The sequence below is a fragment of the Cololabis saira genome, chromosome 23 (genome assembly GCF_033807715.1).
Source record: "Cololabis saira isolate AMF1-May2022 chromosome 23, fColSai1.1, whole genome shotgun sequence".
Lineage (NCBI taxonomy): Eukaryota > Metazoa > Chordata > Actinopteri > Beloniformes > Belonidae > Cololabis > Cololabis saira.
In genome coordinates, this window is record NC_084609.1 from 14,468,588 (window position 1) to 14,487,962 (window position 19,375).

A 19,375-nucleotide genomic window follows, 5' to 3' on the forward strand; every position below is an offset into this window, starting at 1 on the left:
GGAGCGGTGGTGTTGACAGCCGTGGCTGCAACATCCACACCGACCGCCATTGTTGCTGCCTGTGTGTTTGCTGTTGACCCAAACATCCTCCTTCAACACTAATTAGCGTTGGTGATAATTAGCTCGTGCTAACAGTTATACAACTTCGGACTGACTGGGGTGTTTTTAATTAAAAAAAATAGAAAGAATCCTATTTAGCTCCCCCACCTTAAAAAAATAAAATAAAAAACGCCAAAATAGTGAAGATGAGGGTTTTAAAGAAGCTATTACGCGCCGCAGAGGTTGGCGGTGCGCTGGCAGAATCCCATACAAGCCGTGAAATTGATCTGATTACCTGGCCGGCGGGTCATTAAAGGAAAAGAGGAGTTGCTGAGGCTGCGCTTCTTCCTCTTATTAGCCTCCTCCATCTCCCGTCTGCGGTCGATAGGCTGGACGTGAGTCCCGGTGTGGCGGGGAGAGAAGCAGCTGTTTGGATGAACCGGTCGCCAAATTAAGGGGCACCGCGCGCCGTCGACGGGCCGCGAGCATCTTCACCCGTAAGGACGGCGGGCATCTCGGGTCCCCTTCTCCCCAGCCCAGAGTTTAGGCTGGGCTAATATTCCTAACTATTTGACACAATTTTTTATGTCAATAACAATACTGGTCTCCGTGATTAAACATTAAATAATCCAGGGTTTAAGAGCCGACTGGAACCCCAGCAGGTAGGCCTATGTCTCATTTCAACTTCTGTCCTTTGACGCGCTCTCGCGTCGCTGTTCTTTGATTGTGGGTTAATTCTGAGGCTCGGACAGATTCAACAATTCAACCTCGAAATATTAAAGTGTCGAATGAGGTTTGTGCTTTGGAGATATGTGGGCTAACGAGGTGAAAAGACCTCGTAAGTTAAATGACAGATTACATCAGTAGCCTATGTCTGCTGTGAAGCGATATAGACACAGATAAGCAACACGAGCCGTCAATTGGCAGACTGGGTTTTTTTTTTCTTCGACTCTTTTCGTTTTTGGTTCACTTGGATCAATGACACAAAATACCAGGTGCTGCATTATTTTATTTTTTTAACACTCGAAGAAAAATATGACTGATCCTGCAGCTTTTTGCTCTCATTTTTAAAATCGTTCTAGGAAATATGTTTCAAGTTTCATGCCCACCACTAGCAGAATTGCACGCCCTCGTTTTGTTCTGAGAAGCCGAGTCGGTTCACATGCTGACAGAGTAACAGCTTCAGTTTCTTGAAAAGACTAGAGAGGCGATAAATGACTAAGGACGATGTCACATTTAGATTACTTGTGGTGCTATGGAGGTATCTAAATGTACAAAGAGGAGCGTTTACCCAGTAGAATATCTCACTTTTACAATGCAGTTCATCAGCAGGGTATCTACATAATTAAACTGCATCCGTTATACACCCTTGAAAATTACAAGAGTTGATACATTTATCATCGCTTTTTTATATTTTAAAATTTGGCTATATTTAATTCCAGGTAAAGGTTAACATTAGCGTGAAATTAATGACAGTGCACCCCCCAAAAAAGAAAAATACAACACCATACAAACATACGAAGCATAAAATTCTATAAATTTTAATTATATTAATTCAATATTTTAGCTTTTAGTTTTTAGACATTTAGGAAAATGTGCTGCATGGCAAAAATATATAAGGACTGCCTTTGTTATTATTGATATTTTTTGTAATTGTTATTATTGTTGTAGCATGGTTCATTGGCGGTGTCATTTGGCTATCATAACCTATGATGCATTATTATTTTTGTGAGATTTTTATCTCCCTGACCTCTGATTATAAGCTGACGGAAGGAAACTTTTATTTATGAGAGAAAACAATGATTGCAGTTCCTGATGAGGCCATACACAGGATGTTAAGGAACAAAGTAAACACACACACACACACACACACACACACACACACACACACACACACACACACACACACACACACACACACACACACACACACACACACACACACACACACGAGACGTTATCTAAAATATTTGATCCCTCCATGCTGGCAACAGAATAATCCGTTCAAGTCTTAAATACTCAGCGCTTGGAAAAAAAATGCAAAAAACAAAAACAAAACTGTGCCACGTTTTGATTTTAATCGCAGCTGGCTGACATAATCACTCAGAAATTATCTCTGCCATCAAAAGAGTGACTGGACCCTCGCCTGCTTATGAATCAGCCTTTACGCACATCGGCACTGCTGTTTGTGAGACATTAAACTCAAAAATACACGCATGGAGGCTGGATTTAGACAATCTCTCTCTCTCTTTCTCTCTCTGACACACACACACACACACACACACACACACACACACACACACACACACACACACACACACACACACACACACACACACACACACACACACACACACACACACACACACACACACACACACACACACACACACACACACAGAGGAAAAGCTGAGGCCGCTACTTCTGCCTTCGTGACGACAGATTGGGATTAAAAATGACTACTTTTTTCTGTAAAGAGAGGCAGTCTTATTACGTGCTGAATAAGCTCATGCGTTATAATCGAGTGATGGGATGACTTCCATGTCCCATTCTCTAAGCTTCCGTGCATCCAAGTCAAGAAACAAAAATACAAAAATTAAAAAAAGGGGGATTTTAGGCTCCATTTACCGTTATGCGTTGCCTTCGAGCACCTATATCGGGCACTTTATAATGGCTCCGATACTTTTCAAGAGGATAATTACACGAGTCCGCTGACAACTCGACAATGGCAGCTACAGCAGCTCGCGTCCAAGTTCAGGCTGAGTTTTGCGAGTGTGAGAGACGCCCCCTGTGTGAGTGTGAGGGCTTCATCCTGCAGGGGACGGACGCGCGGCTTTGCCAAAGCTCCGTGTGCGCTCCCACGCGCTCGGCCGCAGCCTTAATAATAAAGAGAAAAACGCACGGGGAGGGGGGGTCAGAGTCACCACCTGAGGGTGAGACCTTGTGATTATAAAAACTACATCAGTGAATGATCACTGGCATGTTTGAGCGCGCAGGCCCTTATGGTGCCCGCACCTACTGCCAGCCTCGCAGGGATAAGCGCCGTGATGCGAGGGCGTGCGCGCTCCCGCCGCCTGCCCGCTGCGCGTCGTCGAGAGGGTTCATTTCCTGACTTGGTTGCACGGCGGTGACGTCACATCCAGTGGCGTCGCCGGGGCAAGCCCCCACCAAGCTCACTCACACGCACGCATATGCACACATGCCCTGCTATGCTATTGCGCATGGGAATATATGCAGCCTCGAAACTGCATGGCATTCAGATATTAAATACGAGTCCATGCACCTGGGGAAACTGGGAGGATTTTTGCAGTTTATTTAAAAAGAGAAATGTGTGACTTGGAAAAACAGTTTCTCATTTTCCATCTTGTAAAAGACAATGAAAACCTAGATAAGTGGAAATCACTCCCCGCCTGCGCTATCGTGTTACATTTAAGGCGCAGTTTTTGAATAAATCATGACTTGTCTTGTTCAAGTTGCTGCACAGAAACTGAGCGAGGAAGGTGACAGCTAAAAATAGCCTACATCAGGAGATTTTCTTTTAAATATGTATATAAATACATATATATTTATATAAAAAGGAAGACTTTTAAAGCTCAGGGAACAGGCGTCCTTGCCCGTACCCGCTTCACGGTGAGGAAATCGGCTCAATTTGGATCTGCCATTAGAATAATGTGGCTGTCACCGCGAGAGGACGCACTGTCACAAATTTAAGAGCATAAAATATCCCACAACCTGCCATTTGCTCAGAGCAACAGGCTCTGCTGCTGACTCTGTGACTCATAAGCTGCAATTGTTGAGTCAAAAAATCTTTATCTTTCCTTTTAGTTATTAGCGCATATTATGATGCAAGTGTTAATGTCTGAACTTTATTATAAATGTTTGTTTTCATTTGATTTCCATGAATTAACATGCGAAGTTAAGAAAACGGCTCAGCTCTTAACACAACTGTGTTCTCATACACATATTAGAATCACGTTTAGCTCTTTTAAAATCAAACGTTCATATTTAAATTATTTACTTTTATTTTTTGGTAAGCTCGTTTAAAAAAAAAAAAAATCCTGCAGCACTTTTGCATCTCTTCTGGACCCAGGTTTTATTCAATTAGGACAGGCCACTCCCCTTAACTGATGACACTGACAGACCCTCCTTAAGTTGCGTCGCGCCACAGCTGTCTGCAAGCATTGAGCTGCCTGGCGCCATCCTGAAAGAATGCCTTCACTGTAAAAAAAAAAAAAAAAAAAAAAAAAAAGGACTAGAGAGAGAGAGAGAGGAAAAGAGAGAGCGAGAGAGAGAGGTAGAGCAAGGGTGAGTGAGCACGAGCCACACAGAGCGAGAGGGCAGAGAGAGAGAGAGGAGAGCTGCGGAGTTTAATGGAGAGGGCTACAACTGCGCACAAACACAGATTTGATCAGTGAGTTTAACTTGCTGCTGCTGGTCAGTGTGCACCGAAGCCACCCGCTGCAAACAAGCCCTACTTTACTTGCTGAATTTGCGCTAAAACAGACTTTTTCTCCTGAGAGATTTCTTTTTTTCTGTGAGGAAGAAGTTGAGGAACTCTGTGTTGGACTGGATTCCATTTTGGACGTATTTATGTGACAGCACCTTTGTTGCGTGTGTAATGCGGGGTACGTTCCGTGTTTAAATCTCTCTCTTTACAAATCGGAGTCAGCCGCTGTTTGTTTAAGACATGCTGCATGTGAAATCAAGCAATAAAAATAATGTAAAAAACGGCTACTAATTTTTTCTCTCTGTCTCCAGGTGATCGGAAACCAGCGCGGAACCTGTGGATTTAACGCAAACGGGATTTTGGACTGATTATTTCTTATCTTTTGACTTGTGCCGATTGGTTTCGGCGTACATGAACAGCCGCTAAAGAAAAACTGAATTTAAAAAAAGAGATAAACACAGAGCAATGGAAGTAAGTGCGGATCAGCCCCGATGGATGAGCCATCATCCCGCGGTGTTGAACGAGCAGCATCCCGGCTCACATCACCCGGGCCTCAGCCACTCATACATGGACCCTTCGCAGTATCCCTTGGCTGAAGATGTGGATGTACTCTTTAATATCGATGGACAGGGGAACCACGTCTCTCCTTATTATGGAAACTCTGTCCGAGCCGTCCAGAGGTACCCTCCTCCTCCACACAGTAAGTAAAAACGGCCCTTTTAGGCCTTTTATTTAATAATGTGCACATTATCATCAGTATGTTCTCCTGCGCAATGGCAGACGGGGCTCTATTACTGCCCCCGTGTTTGACGGTATTGGCCCAGGTTTCAGTTTTGTCTGGAAAAAAATGCCGTAAATACGCAGAGTTTACCTCTGGTTTGTCTCTGGTTTCCGTCTGCTGCTCACCTCAGTTCCCGTCTAAACTTCACAAACACAATCTGACTCATATGTCAGAGAAGTTTCTCAAAAAAAGCCGTGCGTAATTCTTTCTGGATCAATCTGCACGGTGTTAGGTGGCGGCGTTAAACATGAAGTTGGCACAGCAGCCGCCGATACACCTGGAATATTTGTGCAAAGCTCGTAAACATTTGCATGGAATTCAATCGTCTACGTTGTTCACCCTGTTGTTTGTGGAGTTTCCTATAATGTAACTTCCTGAACTGTCAATCATTAGGTATTTAAGGGATATTTTAATCACAAGTTGTTGCATCCAGGCCTGTTTGACGAGTAAGGGGAAGGGTGAAATTACCCACATGAAACTGTAGTTTCACTACGTGGGTGGAGGGGTCAGATTATTCCAGCACAGCAGATGTGATTAAAGTTTTGTCTCCAAGGTTTAAATGTGACTGAATTTATTTGCTAAACTGTGCATGAGCTAGTTTCATCCTGCATGTTTAGACCTCAAACGAATGAGACTGAAGCCAGGTTGTGATCTCGTCATGTTTTTGTGTGCCGCCAGGTAGCCAGGTGTGCCGTCCCTCGTTACTGCACAGCTCCCTGCCCTGGCTGGAGGGGAGCAAAGGCATCGCCCCGCACCACAGCAGCTCCCCCTGGAACCTGAGCCCTTTCCCCAAGAACCCCCTGCACCACGGCTCCCCGGCCAGCCTGTCCGTCTACCCTCCGGCCTCCTCCACGTCCCTGTCCACCGGCCACTCCAGTCCGCACCTCTTCACGTTTCCCCCCACCCCTCCCAAAGACGTGTCTCCGGACCCCGGCATATCCACGCCGGGCTCCAGCAGCTCCGGCAGGCAGGAGGACAAAGAGTGCATAAAGTACCAGGTGACCCTGGCCGAAAGTATGAAACTCGAATCAGCTCACAGCCGGAGCGTGGCGTCAATCGGAGGAGGCTCAGCCTCTGCCCACCACCCCATCGCCACATACCCACCCTATGAATACGGCCCAGGCCTCTTCCCACCAAGTAGCCTGATAGGTGGGTCATCTTCTAGTTATGGTTCCAAAACAAGACCAAAAACAAGGTCCTGTTCAGGTAGGCGTGCGCTTTATTACATTCCCTTTTGATCTAACGTTATTCCCCAGATTTGCAGCCTTAATGATCAACTATGTTCAATCGCACTCTTTAATAATATTAATAATAATTATTATAATACCCATAATCAGCATCCCTTACAGGAAGAGCTTAAAGACGTCTTCTAATTCGAAACAGGCGCATCAAAATGGCCCAAAGCCTTTTACAACAACAATAATAATAATAATAATAATAATAAAAATAATAATAATAATAATAAAACACAAATGCTATTTAAATATTTAAAATGTTGGAATTTTACAAATATATTTTTCTAGCAGGAGACCTATTCGTATTTTTTTTAACTAAATAAATAAATACAATTTTAATAAAGGAAAAAAAAGCACACATAAAGATAATCGTTCAAATGAGTTTCGAGTTGAATTTGACATAAATTTAGGTCAACCCCACCACCCACCCAACAGAAAAAGAAAAAAGAGACAGCAAAAGTTCCTCGAACACCATGCAGGGAGACAGAGGGGCAAGCCAGCTCTCCGGGCCGCGTCGCCTCGTTTATATGTTTAAGGTAATCCCATTACTGCCAGCCCAGTGCGCGCTACAGTTGCATTGTTTTTGCTGCAGTGGCCACCGGATGCTGCTCGGTCATTCACGGGGAAACAGCGGCCGAGCAGCCGCCGTGTCACAGCACGAGCCACCGAGGGAGGGGACGAAAGGGAGGGGACAGAAACACGGAGAGATTTATCTTTTCTGATGGGAAGAGCGGGGGTTAATGATTTTTAAAGGTTATTGCTGCGCATCTGAAAAGGCAGTTTCCTTTAATGAGATTAATATCTGCGTCTCTGACGGGAGAAAACGGTGGATTAGTTGATACGTATCAGTGGGATTATTCAGCATCATAATGCAAAGAAATAAATTTAATTCAAGCACCATGTTAGATAATATTAATTTAAAGATATTTTACGATCTGAGTACAAGGCAATGTTGCTATTTTATTTTCTAAATGAGCTAATCAGTGTCGTGCGCTTTATGTGAGTGTTCAGCGTTTCTGCAAACGTCAGTGCGCTGCAGAGGCCTGCTTTTTCTGAACACACCGTTTGATTTCAATAAACTCCTCTTGTGCCAAAGAAAGAAAGAAAAAAAAACACAAACATTCTCCCCGAGTTGCTCGCTCCCTGAGTGTCTACCACATATCTAAACGAGCAGGCTTTTTTTCCTCTTTGTGGAAAAAGTCAAGCACGAGCGCGTGTGTCTGCAGCACACAGACAGACAAAAAAGGGGGGGTGCATTAAAAAAAAAGAAGTAAAAAAGCTCTCGGTGCTCACAAAGACTTCTGCTTTCAAAAATGCTTTCAAATAATCACTGGCGGTTGTGACCTGCTATCATAATGCGTGTGCACGAGAATGACTGCAGAACCCAATTGTTTCAGTTTCAGCCCCCCCATGTCATTCAACTCAAGTGTCAGTGCGCGTCTCACCTGTCGGTGTCACTAGAGAAGTGCCAGTCAAGGCTCACATCCCCTCAATAGTTTCCAAACAAAGAAAACATTCTGACAGAACAATATAGGCTAAAGAAAACTGTTGTTATTAATAATATTATCAAAATCTGACAGACGAGAGAAAAAAATGCTCTCAGCAGCTATTACATTTTTTAAATAATGTATTTTCAAAAATTTGCCCAGTACGTCAAAAAAAAAAAAAAAAAAAAAAAATCCAGTGACACTGGTTTGAAGATTTAGTGGTTTTATGGACCTTAACAGAACTGGTGTGCGCACCAACATTAACCACGTGTTTATTGTTGAGTGTGTGTGCATGTGTGTGATATTAATATTATTATTATTTATGTGAATGATTCAATAAAATTACTCCCGATTTTTTTTATTTATCCCCACAGCATAAGTGCATGCATCAAGTTATTTTCTTTCTTAACCACCAACTGACCATGACTCTGTCTCCATGTTGTGTGTGTGCGTGTGTCTGTGTGTGTGTTTGCGGGACGTGTGGCTCTTGCAGAAGGTAGAGAGTGCGTGAACTGTGGGGCCACGTCGACTCCCCTGTGGAGGCGGGACGGTACGGGTCACTATCTGTGTAACGCCTGTGGACTCTATCACAAGATGAACGGGCAGAATCGCCCTCTCATCAAGCCCAAGCGGCGGCTGGTACGTCTCCACCACGTTTCTCTATTGATGACATTTCCGTCTCTCTCTTTCTCTGTTTTTTCCCCTCTCCAGGAAGAAGTAGGCCTATTAGCTGCAGGAAATTGACTCGACAAGTGCAGGTCTCTGTTTCAGATACTACCATAGAAAAAAAAAAAAAAAAAAAGAAAAAAAAACTGCACCTTTTTATTTTTTATTTGCAAAAAAACTTGTCATTGATCCATAGGATTTTAGTTGAGACACTAAGGCCCACTGTGTAAATCTGCAGATCATTTACTGAGCTCCAATATGACCGTTTTTTAAACTGGCTGCACGTACTATTTTTTGAAATTCTCAGTATTGCTCAATTTTGCAGCAATTTCTGTAGTTATTTCAGGGAAAGCCCCTCTCGTGAAAAGCTGTGCTTCATGTGAGCTTTTAGAGGAGATTCCCCGGCTTTGGAAAATAAAAGAAAGGAGGGAAAAATCTTTCGAGGCAAAGATGACCAAAGATGGACTTCTTACCTCTCGCCTCTAATGTAAAAACCTCTCAGGAAAGGGCTGCCGGATATCTGAGCAGCGCAGATAAGTCGCTTTTAACAACACAGCCCGCTTCCCCAGTCAAAACATAGAGGCCGGCGCAGAGTCACGACTTCAGATTGTTTAGTGTTGGAATCTGCGCTTAACTACACGAGGATGGCCAGGTGCTACTGCCACGCCATTTATTGAATGTGAACTTAAAAAGAAAAGTAAAATATCCTCAAGAGCAGTAAAGACTCAACACTGGCCAAACTCCATCCGTCTCATTAAAACATTACTCCAACGCCAACTTATCAGTTCGGCATTGCTCATATTTTAGGGCTTTTGGTAGACAGAAATATTGAGGAAAAAAAAAGTTAAATATAGATTTGGAGGTTTGAATAAAAAAATCTAAATGATGAAAAAGGTCATGATGCCTGCGTCATAAACGCAGTAAGCGTCATTATTCGCAGCACGTACAGCAGCAAAGTTATTCACCCTCCACGTGTGCGTAATTGGCAATCCCTCCAAGAGATAATGTAGTCCTTTACGTTGGCGTGTCCTCTGCTGGTCACCTGCTTATTGATTGTTTTAGAGATTATAACATCAATGTCACGCCACTGCAGCAGACTGAGCCGTGCAGGCGGACAGGCAGCTCACATCCTGGAGTAACTCTGTCAGGATCAAGTGACGGTTCAACTGAGCTTGCAGCCATGCAGAGGCCACAAAGATGTTCTGTTTGCACGATTTTCTTTTAAGTGGCGTGCAGTTATTTCTGCATCGCTTAATTTGCATGCAGAGTGCTCATATTTCCAAATCTGAAGCGTATAACCCAAACAAAAGATATTTTTATCCATGCCAAATCTATATGTACCCCCCATCTTTTTTTTTTTTTTTTTTTTTTTTACATTTCAGTTGTTTTGTCGTCATAAGGTTGACATTTAAAACAATAGCTTTGTGGCATGAAAACTGGCACTGAGAGGGGGAATTTAATCAGATTTAATAAGCGCTCCTCTTTAAAGGCTTTTATGTTTTCTGTAAACGTTTGTTTTATCGGAGGTATTTTTAGCCTCGAGTGAAATCGGCTCATCATGACATTTCTTTCCTCTTTTTTAAAAATAGTTTTTATCTTCCATAAAACTACATTAAAAATATTGATTGGGAGAGATTGGTTAATGTAAATAAAAATTATATCTATATTTATAGAGATGTATAGAGTTTAAGCATGTGTAGGCCATAGGTCATCAAAAATAACAGAGACATTTCATCTAAATTATATATATTTATTCATCCAAAACGGACTCAGGGCGCTCAATTGGGCCTCTCATTAAATACCCCCGTCTCTTTGCTCAGCAAACAGTCAGCCAGGACGCTAGTAAAAAAACGCTTTCATAATCAATCTGTATGTTGATTGGTTAATTAAGGCGGTCATGTGACGTTTGTCCTTTCTCTCTGTTTCCTTTTTTCTGGGGCCTGTTCGTTTTGCCGTGCAGTCCGCAGCCAGGCGGGCGGGGACGTCATGTGCTAACTGTCAAACGACAACGACGACGCTGTGGCGGAGAAACGCCAACGGGGACCCGGTGTGCAACGCCTGCGGCCTCTACTTTAAACTGCACAATGTAAGTAATAAACCCTCACAGGGCGTCCTCCTGAACCCAGCCAGGCCTGCCTTGTATACCTGTTTCTCCAGCTCCATTTTTTCCTGCTTTATTCCTCCTCCATCACCTCCCTGCTGAGCTCCTCTTCCTCTGAATATTTTATCTGCATGGAATTTCCTCAGCATGGCAACAACAAGTGCTGTAAGATTTAAATAATTTATGTGGAAGTGAGAGAGAATTCAAAATGTTCAGGACCAGAGTAAAACTAACCCTGTAGCTGCCTTGATTTTTGAATATGAAATAAGAGGTCTTAATTAAAATTAGATTAATTTCTAGGCTGTTTTTCTGTTTCCCATGCCATTCCTTGCCTGTCAGGGCCTCCAAGTCCCCCTTCTGTCCACCAATCAGTTTCATTCACTTGGGGTCGGTTTGTGCCTCCCCACATCATTCCACCTCCATCTGAAAACCCCAGGGACTCTTTAACTCTCCCGCTCTCTGCCGTCCGGTGCACAAAGCCGTCACTTTTAATCAAACACTCGTTGCAGCTAAAAGTAATAATAAAAATAATAAGCAGGATACCTGCTCTCAGGGCCCCGTGCAGGTAATTTCTTCCCCTTTTGCAGACGGCACGTAGAGGTTGTTTGTATCCCTGCGTGTCAGGAGAGGAGGCCCCGCTTGTCACGCAAACGCTCCCTAGTTAAATCATTTTCCCATGTTACTTTTGGCAGATAGTTAACCGCTGCAGTCAGATCCAGAGCAAGGTCAAACAGAGAAAAGAATAACGTTTTCCAGTTACACATTAGCATTTGAACCAACCCTGACCTTGCTGTAATTGTCAAATTAGTTTATTTTGGTAAACCCAGATGAGCGTTGGGGCCTGTGACCTCTGAAAAAAAAAATCAGTCTATTTTTTTTCCCATGTAGTGAATTTAGCAGAGTTGCTGCTGACCTGCATGCGCTGCTGCTGTCCCAAAACACCTGACGGGAAAACACTTGGCCGTCCCGTGAGCTTCGCCTTAGATAAGACACAGAGAGAAGTTGCTACAAAATACGTAGTTGTGTGAACATTCAAAACACAGGCAACCTCTTTTGAGTGATGAGGGTTTTTTTTTTTTTTTCCTCACCGTTTGTGTGTTGAGCGTGCTGAGCTTTTGCACCTCTGTGGGCTGAGGTTTCAGGTGGTTAGCTGCACGGTGCTGTGAGGGAGGATGTGACAGCCTCAGCATTTTGTGGTGGTCATTGATTCAAATGTTTTGGTCCAGCTTTTGTTTGATGTTCTGGGGAGGGGGGGCTGAGCGCGGGCCGGGGGCCTGAGGCGTCCCGCGAGAAACATCGCAGCATCAAAGCTCACAGGCCTGACTGACTTGAGGTGGGCATGGTACACCTCAGAGCCGGAGAAAGTCACCTGGTGTGGAGTCACCGCTCTGAGGATGAAACCACATCACTGAGGCCGGGGAGCGGGGGGTGAACAGATCTCTGCCCTTCGGTAATCACGAAGGCCGGTCTGTTAAAGAGTCAGCAAAAACTGCCAACGTCTCAGACAGGCTTGAGAGAGAGACAGAGAACGGCTGTAGGAAGAAATCCCTGTTCCCATTTCCCGGGAAGAGACACTGAGAAAGATCAGGAAGCCAGTCGGCCTCATCCACCTCCCCTCACAATCCGGCCCACAGCCGGAATTCCATCATCCAGCTCTCATTCCCAGCTAAACCCATGCTGGAATATGGTAACTAGTGCCATTTTGGCCCAAAGATGGCCACGCGGTTGTGAAGGAGGGTGGAGGAGAAGAACTTGGCCGATGCCGGCGGTCGTCACAGCCATGCATCTCTGCGGTCGACTGGCTGCACGTCAGCTGCCAGGCCGTTCTCCGTCTCTGCTCTGCACGCACCCCCCCCCCCCCCATATACACACATTTCATCTTTCCTTTTTCTCTCTTTCTTTCTGGCATGGGTTCAGAAACAGTCCAGCTTAAAGGAATCAAAATTCAAATCCACACACACAAACATGCATACACACTAGCAGAATGTATAAACAATCTTCTGTCTTGGGATGGGGCTGTTGGAGTTGACTCTTAATGGGATTCAATTACACATCTTTATGTTTGTCCAACTCTGGCTCTTAGAAAATTCAAAAGCTACATGTGAGCCACAATTTTTATATTTCTTTTGAAACTTGGTAATACTCCTAAAGGCTTTTTTTTTTTTTTTTTTTTTTTCAAATTCTGTCCTTTAATGAAAATGGAGCTTTAAAAACAAAATTGATTACGGTGAGACGTAGTCTTGTGTAAACAAAATGATGACAAAAGCAAAGTACTAATCTGCCATTTGTCCATCCCTTATTGAGAGCAGATCAACCGACCTCTGACCATGAAGAAGGAAGGCATCCAGACCCGGAACAGGAAGATGTCCAGCAAGTCCAAGAAGAGCAAAAAGTCCCAGGACAACATGGATGACTTCTCCAAGAGCCTGATGGACAAGAGCAGCTCGTTCAGTCCGGCTGCCCTGTCCCGCCACATGTCCTCCTTCCCTCCCTTCTCGCACTCGGGCCACATGCTGACCACGCCCACACCCATGCACCCATCTTCAAGCCTTCCCTTCGCCCCCCACCACCCCTCCAGTATGGTCACAGCCATGGGTTAAGGCTCCACGCACCAGCTCCTGAACCCCCCGGGCCTCGTGGCCTCCACCACCACCAAAACACCCTTCGGTACCTTCGCTGACCTGCTTCCACATCCTCAAAGACAAACAGACTGCTCCTTGGTTCGACCTGAGCTCCAACCGCCTCACCGCCAAGACACGGCGTGAGAGCGACGGGCTCCTTTTTCCTCGGTTCTTTCTTATTTTTTACAAAAGTGTACCTCTGCGATGTGAATGCTTTGCAGACTTGACCGTGGCGCAACCTGTAAGAGAGAACATTTCTCCACGATCGCCACCACGATGAGGCTGTCCTCCCAGCCGACACACACGATACGGAGCTCCATTTGTGTACAAAAAGCCATTTTTCACCCACAACACCAACAAAACAGACATTACGTGAACTTTTACGACGCCCTCTCCCTGAAAAGAAAAAAAGAAAAGAAAACAAGAAAAAAAAACCTGCCTCTCTTCACCTTGCACCTGTGTAACAGGAACCCCCTCCCCAATACCCTTCTTCTACTTCTACTTCTTCTTCTTCTTCCTTCTTCTTCCTTCTTCTTCTTCTTCTCCTTCTTCAGCTGAAGACGAGGGGAGACTGAATATATTTGTACAAATTGTATGAAATACAGTACATTAAATGAAGACTTTTTAATTGAGTAAGGAAAAAAAAAAGCAAACATGCCCCAGGGCAGCTAATGACAAGAAGGGTACAAGTTGCAGCAGGTGGAGAGGCGCTCTGCCTTTCGGAGCGAAGAGGAGGAGATGCCTCCATCACCTGGAGGAGAGAAAAGAACGGAGCGAGAGGAGGTTAGAAGACGAGAGGGAAAGACCTTTGCGAAAGGGCAGGCCTCGCGTTTTGCCTGCATGAATTGTGTTGCATTAAGTTTGCAGGGAGTCAGCGGCTCTGGCTGCGGGCCTCTCTCTCTTCTTCTTTGATTTTTATTTTTTATTTGATTTTCTTTTTTGGATGTGCTATAGGTCTCGGGCAATTGGTTTGTGTTGAAGCGCGCACATACACGCTCACGCACTCATGTACACACAAACACACACACGCACACATGTACACAGACCCACATACACACCTGATCACCTGAAAGACTCTTCCTGCCCACAGATTATATGCATTGTGAAAAAAGTTCCTGTATTTGTTATTTGTATGTATAAATCAGAGTACCAAAAATACGAAAGAAACAAAGATGTTGAATTATTTCTTTATGTTATGCAGACTGAATAGTTGTAAAAATTTAATAATAATCACTAGTGTAAAATATGACTGCTTTTTTTGTTTCGTAATTTTTTTTCCTCTTTGAAAATAATAAACTAGTTTAATCTCTGTTGACATGTTAGTGCTGTTGTCAAATGCTGTCTCTTCTGTCTCGCTCTGCTCCGCGTGACCCGCGACACTCTGTGCACACCACACATCCACTACACACCACAACCAGTGATGCTGTGGTATGGCTTTCTTTTCTTTTTGCACTTTTTACCCTGCATTCACAAGAACAGCTCTCATGGTCAGCTGAGTGCAAACAGGAAGACAAAAAATAAACAGCAGAAACGGAGGAGCAGAATCAAACGGCAGGTAGCTCCGTCTAGTACTATTTATATATAAATGTGTTCAAACAGTATGATAAAAAAAACATCAAGAAGGATGTTTAGAAGGACTTGGCAGGCACTTCTCTGACATGATTGCAAACACATTTGTCCTAATATTCTTGTTTAAGCTAAGTAACGCTATAAATATCTATAAACCCATCAAAGTTTTGCACGCTGCAGCTTAAAAGTCAGTTAAAAATAGTTCAGGCCATTCTTTAAGCCATCAAAAAGTCTTCAGATGTAGCTCTTCTAGATTGAGTCTGCCTCAAATGCTACATATCACCTCCACTACTGAGAAATATTTCAACGCTTCAGTTGGGGAGGGGGTGGGGGGATAAAAAAACAGGAACTATTTGTTGGTTTTGACTGAACCACAGTGTGGATGGAGCTTCCTTCATGTTCACATTCACCGGGGTCTCAATGTTCCTTCAGCGAGACCCTCCAGCACTGGCAGGGCAAGTGCATCAAAGTTTTGTGATATTAAAAAAGAAAAAGAAAAAAAAAAACACAATAAAAAGCCGTGACAGACATGAGAGGATGTTAAAAGAAAAGTATTCTAGTTATAGATAAAAGATACACTGAGGTGTGTGACCACTGCTGATGCAGCCCTGCAACTGATCTGAACAATTTCCTGTGTAAAGCATGATGCACTTCTTATTTAAGCCTATTTTTCTGCTCCGCACAACGTCTACAGACACTAGAATTCGAACATCAAAACCTTTGCCACCTTTTTAACCTAATTTTCATTCCAAGAATTCACAGGCAGCATCTTCCACACATTGATGTACAAACAAATCTGTGCATAAACAAAGCTGCCATGGTCACAGATACAGATACCTCAGTATTCCTCTCTTACATGCAGGTCAGATCCTTACCTCATTAGCGTCAGTTAAACCCTCACACTGGTAGGAGATTCAGGTTTTAAAGCCACTGCAATGTGACCATTTGTGATACATAGACGTGTAAAAATAAAGGCTATGGCGCTGCAATGATCTGATAATATGTAAACATTAAATGCTCTGAGTGCATCCACTTTATCCTTAATACACAACAACAGCATCACCCATTCTTTTCATCAAAAATGTTATCTTTTAATGTCTGACAGCCTGAAGAAAAAGACTATGCAGTTGCGGGTCACCAGGCACTAATTTGAAGTCATTTAGGTGGAAAAGAAGAAAGAAAGTCCACGTAAATTTTTACCTACAGGTCTGTTTACACTTGATGTCTTCTGCAGAACTGTTTACGCAAGTGGTTATTGTTGAACTGTCGCCCGTGGCCTAAAAACCTCTCCACATCTCCAACACATCTCCCAGCTCCTTAAAATTGTGGATTGTTGCAAACCACATTTCCCATGTTGAAATGTATTTGTTGGAATGTCAAACACACCGGCCGCAGGCCTCTCGTGCCTCCCTGCAGAAAAGGCCACGCAGAAGTCAGGTATTTGGCATCATTTGTTTCTAAGCCGCTGTGACCAATCGGGAGATTTGCTCCTGTGTTTTAATAGTGAGGTCAAGGGGGCATGTGGAATGAGAATGGGAATAGTGTGTGTACGAGTGTGTGTGTGTGTGTGTATAAAGGGATTGAGGGGAGCTTTGCCCTGTGGTGGGACCCCATGGCCCCTGGCTGACCTTTCTCCCTTTGCTGTTTGGCTGCGGACGGCTGCCAAGGGTGAATGGAGGTGCAGCAACCGAGTCAGGTGAGGATGGAGCGCTCTTCTTGGTGTCATCATCCCTCCGTCTACTCCTCTTCCTGCGTCGGCCTCTCGTCTTTTAGGTGAGGATGATGACAGATATGTGGGCGTAATAGATGCTCAGGAATAGTCCATCTTCATCAGAGCAGCACCACTGACATCATCAGCAATGGTCAGGTCAGGGCCTGGGTCACCGTTGTGGGGGAGTTCGGCACCCTTACTAAATATAAGCAAAAAGCTAAGTAGTATGCAAGTGTGCATTCACAAAGTGTTAGACAGGGAGAAAAAGAAATCTCTTAAAAATTCTCGATAGGGCTAAAAATGATCAACATCCCACCACAGGAAGTCGAGTTTATTTGCACAGGAAGTGCTGATCGCTCCACCACACCTCTCTTTACATTACATCTGGTTTCAGTAAAACTTTTCATCTCCTGGGTTAGGTAGGATCTGCTCTCTTTTCAAGTGCAAAACAGAGTCTTGAATAAGCAATATTGGTTTAACAGAGGGACTAATCTGTGTCAGTGTGGTCACATGTGGGGGGACGGGTTATGTGTTGTGGGGTAATGATTCCTCTCCTGTCTCGCATGTCATAACAGTACCTGTTAAATGATGGCCACACATGTCTACGGCAGTTTTTATTTCAGATATAAAGCCTAAACTATTCAGTCATGGAACCCTAGGAAAGCCACAAAGCTCACGTGTCGTGGGTTATTTCCAGTTAAATGAGCCAACAATTTTTTTAATGTATATGTAAGCAGGGCTGGGTTTGCACATTTTGCCTGTACAATTAAATAGTTTCCAAGTGTTTAAAAGGGTACTTTTTTCCTTCCTTTTGGTATTTAGCGAAGATATAATCAATAAGAAGTGACCATTTTAGTCACTTTTCAGAGAGAATCCAAGAATAAGTCAAATCACACCTTCAAAGGGAATATACATTAAAAAAAGTTTGATTTTTATGTTTAAAGGCATATATTTTGAAGTGACTTTTAAATAGAAAAAAACAACAAAAAAATGCAACCCCGTCAAAAGGTTTTGGTAGGCCAGAGTCTGAAAATATCTCATGCACTGAATCATTCAGAATTTAAGGGTACAGTGACATCACAAACCCAGAGATCCATATTATTATCCAGCTTCCCTGTTTCCTGCACTCAGCTTCACATCATGCTGCATCCGCAGCTCTTCTGAAGTGCATAGTGCCAACCTATAACACTGCCTCCAAAAGATGCACCCTTCTTGGACGAGAGGGTTGGACGCAAGTGGAGTGGCTGATTCCACCCACTAAAACCAGCTATGAACCAAGCTGTAGATACATGCTGATGCAGGAGCTTTCGTACCGTATCTCTTTGGCATTTGGACAAAAACATGTCAGACATTTTATTAGGCTTCAAGAAATTGTGACAACATTTTTGTCAACTTAGGATATCCTACTAAAAGAAAAAAAAAGATTTTTAGAAGCTCCAAGCACAAGTTTGCTTTATTCCTGACAGAATCTCCAATTAAAAATATCAAGTTTTTCATATTTTATCAACAAGACAACACATTTGGGATAAATATGGAAAGTATGTGTATACATAATATAAAATCTGTAATGTACATTTCTTTTTTTTAAATAAAATAATTTGATATTTTCAGTTTAAGCAGACCTTTTCTCCGTTCAACTTTTTTTTCAATAAAAGTTATCACAATTACCCAAAGTCTTAATGAAGTGTCTACGTTTTTCCATCAAAACACATGACCAATACAGTACAAAAGTCATTTCATCTACCGTATTTGTTTTACTTCAGTGTTCATGGGGGTGAATAAGGGGATGTAGGTGGAGCCAGACATTTAACTCCACCCCCACACTTCTCTTCTGCAGGGAGTGAATCTATAGCAATTAATTTTACAACATTGTGTTACATACTGCCAAAGATCAACAAAGGCAGTATGATGTGAAGTAGACGAGGGATAAAGGTGGTCAGAGTCCTGAAAATTGGAAATCTGACTCCCTTCATGTAAATGTGGCTGCAACGTGATAAAAGATTCCTGCATGGCTCTAAGGCTTGGGATTTAGTCATTATATGGATTAACCTCTTCCAAGAACAGTGAGGTAAAATATTTGATTTGGGAATCCCCTAACTGAGCTCAAGTGAAGTGGAAACATCCAAGGCCAATCATGTACCTAGAGAAAAGTGTTGCCATTTTAGGTTGAAACTGTGGATATGCGTCATCTCAGCATTTCTCACCGGTGGATATAATATGAATGTCTAACGGCCAAAAAGGCCTGGGTCTCTCCCTCTTCATTACATACTGATGCTTCGTAAGAAGCACATCTTGACTTGCAAAACTTTTGTACGTCCTCATATATTACCATAACAGTTTTTGACCAAACTTAGATAATTTTGTCTTCTCAACTTCAGTTGGTTCAATTCGTCCCTTCATGAAAACTGCTGGAGGACAGATATTTATGTGGAATTAAAGTTGCTTAACTTTACTTACTGTGGGCTCACACAGCAGTGTTGCCTCAAATTACCATACACAACCAAATTCCTTCCTCCTTGCAACAAAAATAGTATGAGCCTTTCAATCTGTCCCGTGCCCGTTTACAGTTATATTGGCTAGCACTAGCTGTGTAGCTTCATTCAACGAGCTGTCGCTTCCAGTGAAGCGTAAGAAGTTGAAAACTCCCCTTTTTAACTTTTGATGGAAGCCATATTGCCTCACAAACCCGACATCTCAGTTCGCCAGTGCTTGGCATCA

At 43.3% G+C, this 19,375-nt stretch overlaps 1 protein-coding gene and 1 long non-coding RNA gene across 8 annotated transcripts in view; one reads left to right on the forward strand and one right to left on the reverse strand.

The window, feature by feature from the left end:
- The window catches only part of LOC133424509 (uncharacterized), a 62,905-nt gene extending 62,252 nt beyond the window's left edge, over positions 1–653 (reverse strand). Inside the window, exon 1 of the long non-coding RNA XR_009770895.1 lies at positions 335–653. This is a non-coding gene — a long non-coding RNA (uncharacterized LOC133424509). The remainder of the gene's footprint in view (positions 1–334) is intronic.
- A 3,698-nt stretch (positions 654–4,351) lies between these two features.
- On the forward strand, positions 4,352–14,686 carry gata3 (GATA binding protein 3). 7 transcript variants are annotated; one of them, XM_061715169.1, is made up of 7 exons: positions 4,352–4,664; positions 4,798–5,186; positions 5,946–6,473; positions 8,483–8,539; positions 8,701–8,747; positions 10,616–10,741; positions 13,066–14,686. In XM_061715169.1, the coding sequence occupies exons 2-7, from the start codon at positions 4,952–4,954 to the stop codon at positions 13,354–13,356; spliced, it is 1,284 nt and encodes a 427-aa protein (XP_061571153.1). In that variant the 5' UTR covers positions 4,352–4,664; positions 4,798–4,951; the 3' UTR covers positions 13,357–14,686. The 7 variants fall into 7 exon arrangements, with proteins under 7 accessions (XP_061571153.1, XP_061571157.1, XP_061571152.1 ...); XM_061715173.1 differs by having other exon boundaries at positions 5,946–6,416; XM_061715168.1 differs by lacking the exon at positions 8,701–8,747 and having other exon boundaries at positions 8,483–8,628.
- The last annotated feature ends 4,689 nt before the right edge of the window (positions 14,687–19,375 follow it).

Coding starts and splice junctions, on each gene's coding strand:
- gata3 (XM_061715168.1), top strand. CDS start 4,952: ATGGAAGTAAGTGCGGATCAGCCCCGATGGATGAGCCATCATCCCGCG. Junction 5,187..5,945: donor GTACCCTCCTCCTCCACACA/GTAAGTAAAAAC, acceptor GTGTGCCGCCAG/GTAGCCAGGTGTGCCGTCCC. Junction 10,742..13,065: donor TCTACTTTAAACTGCACAAT/GTAAGTAATAAA, acceptor TATTGAGAGCAG/ATCAACCGACCTCTGACCAT.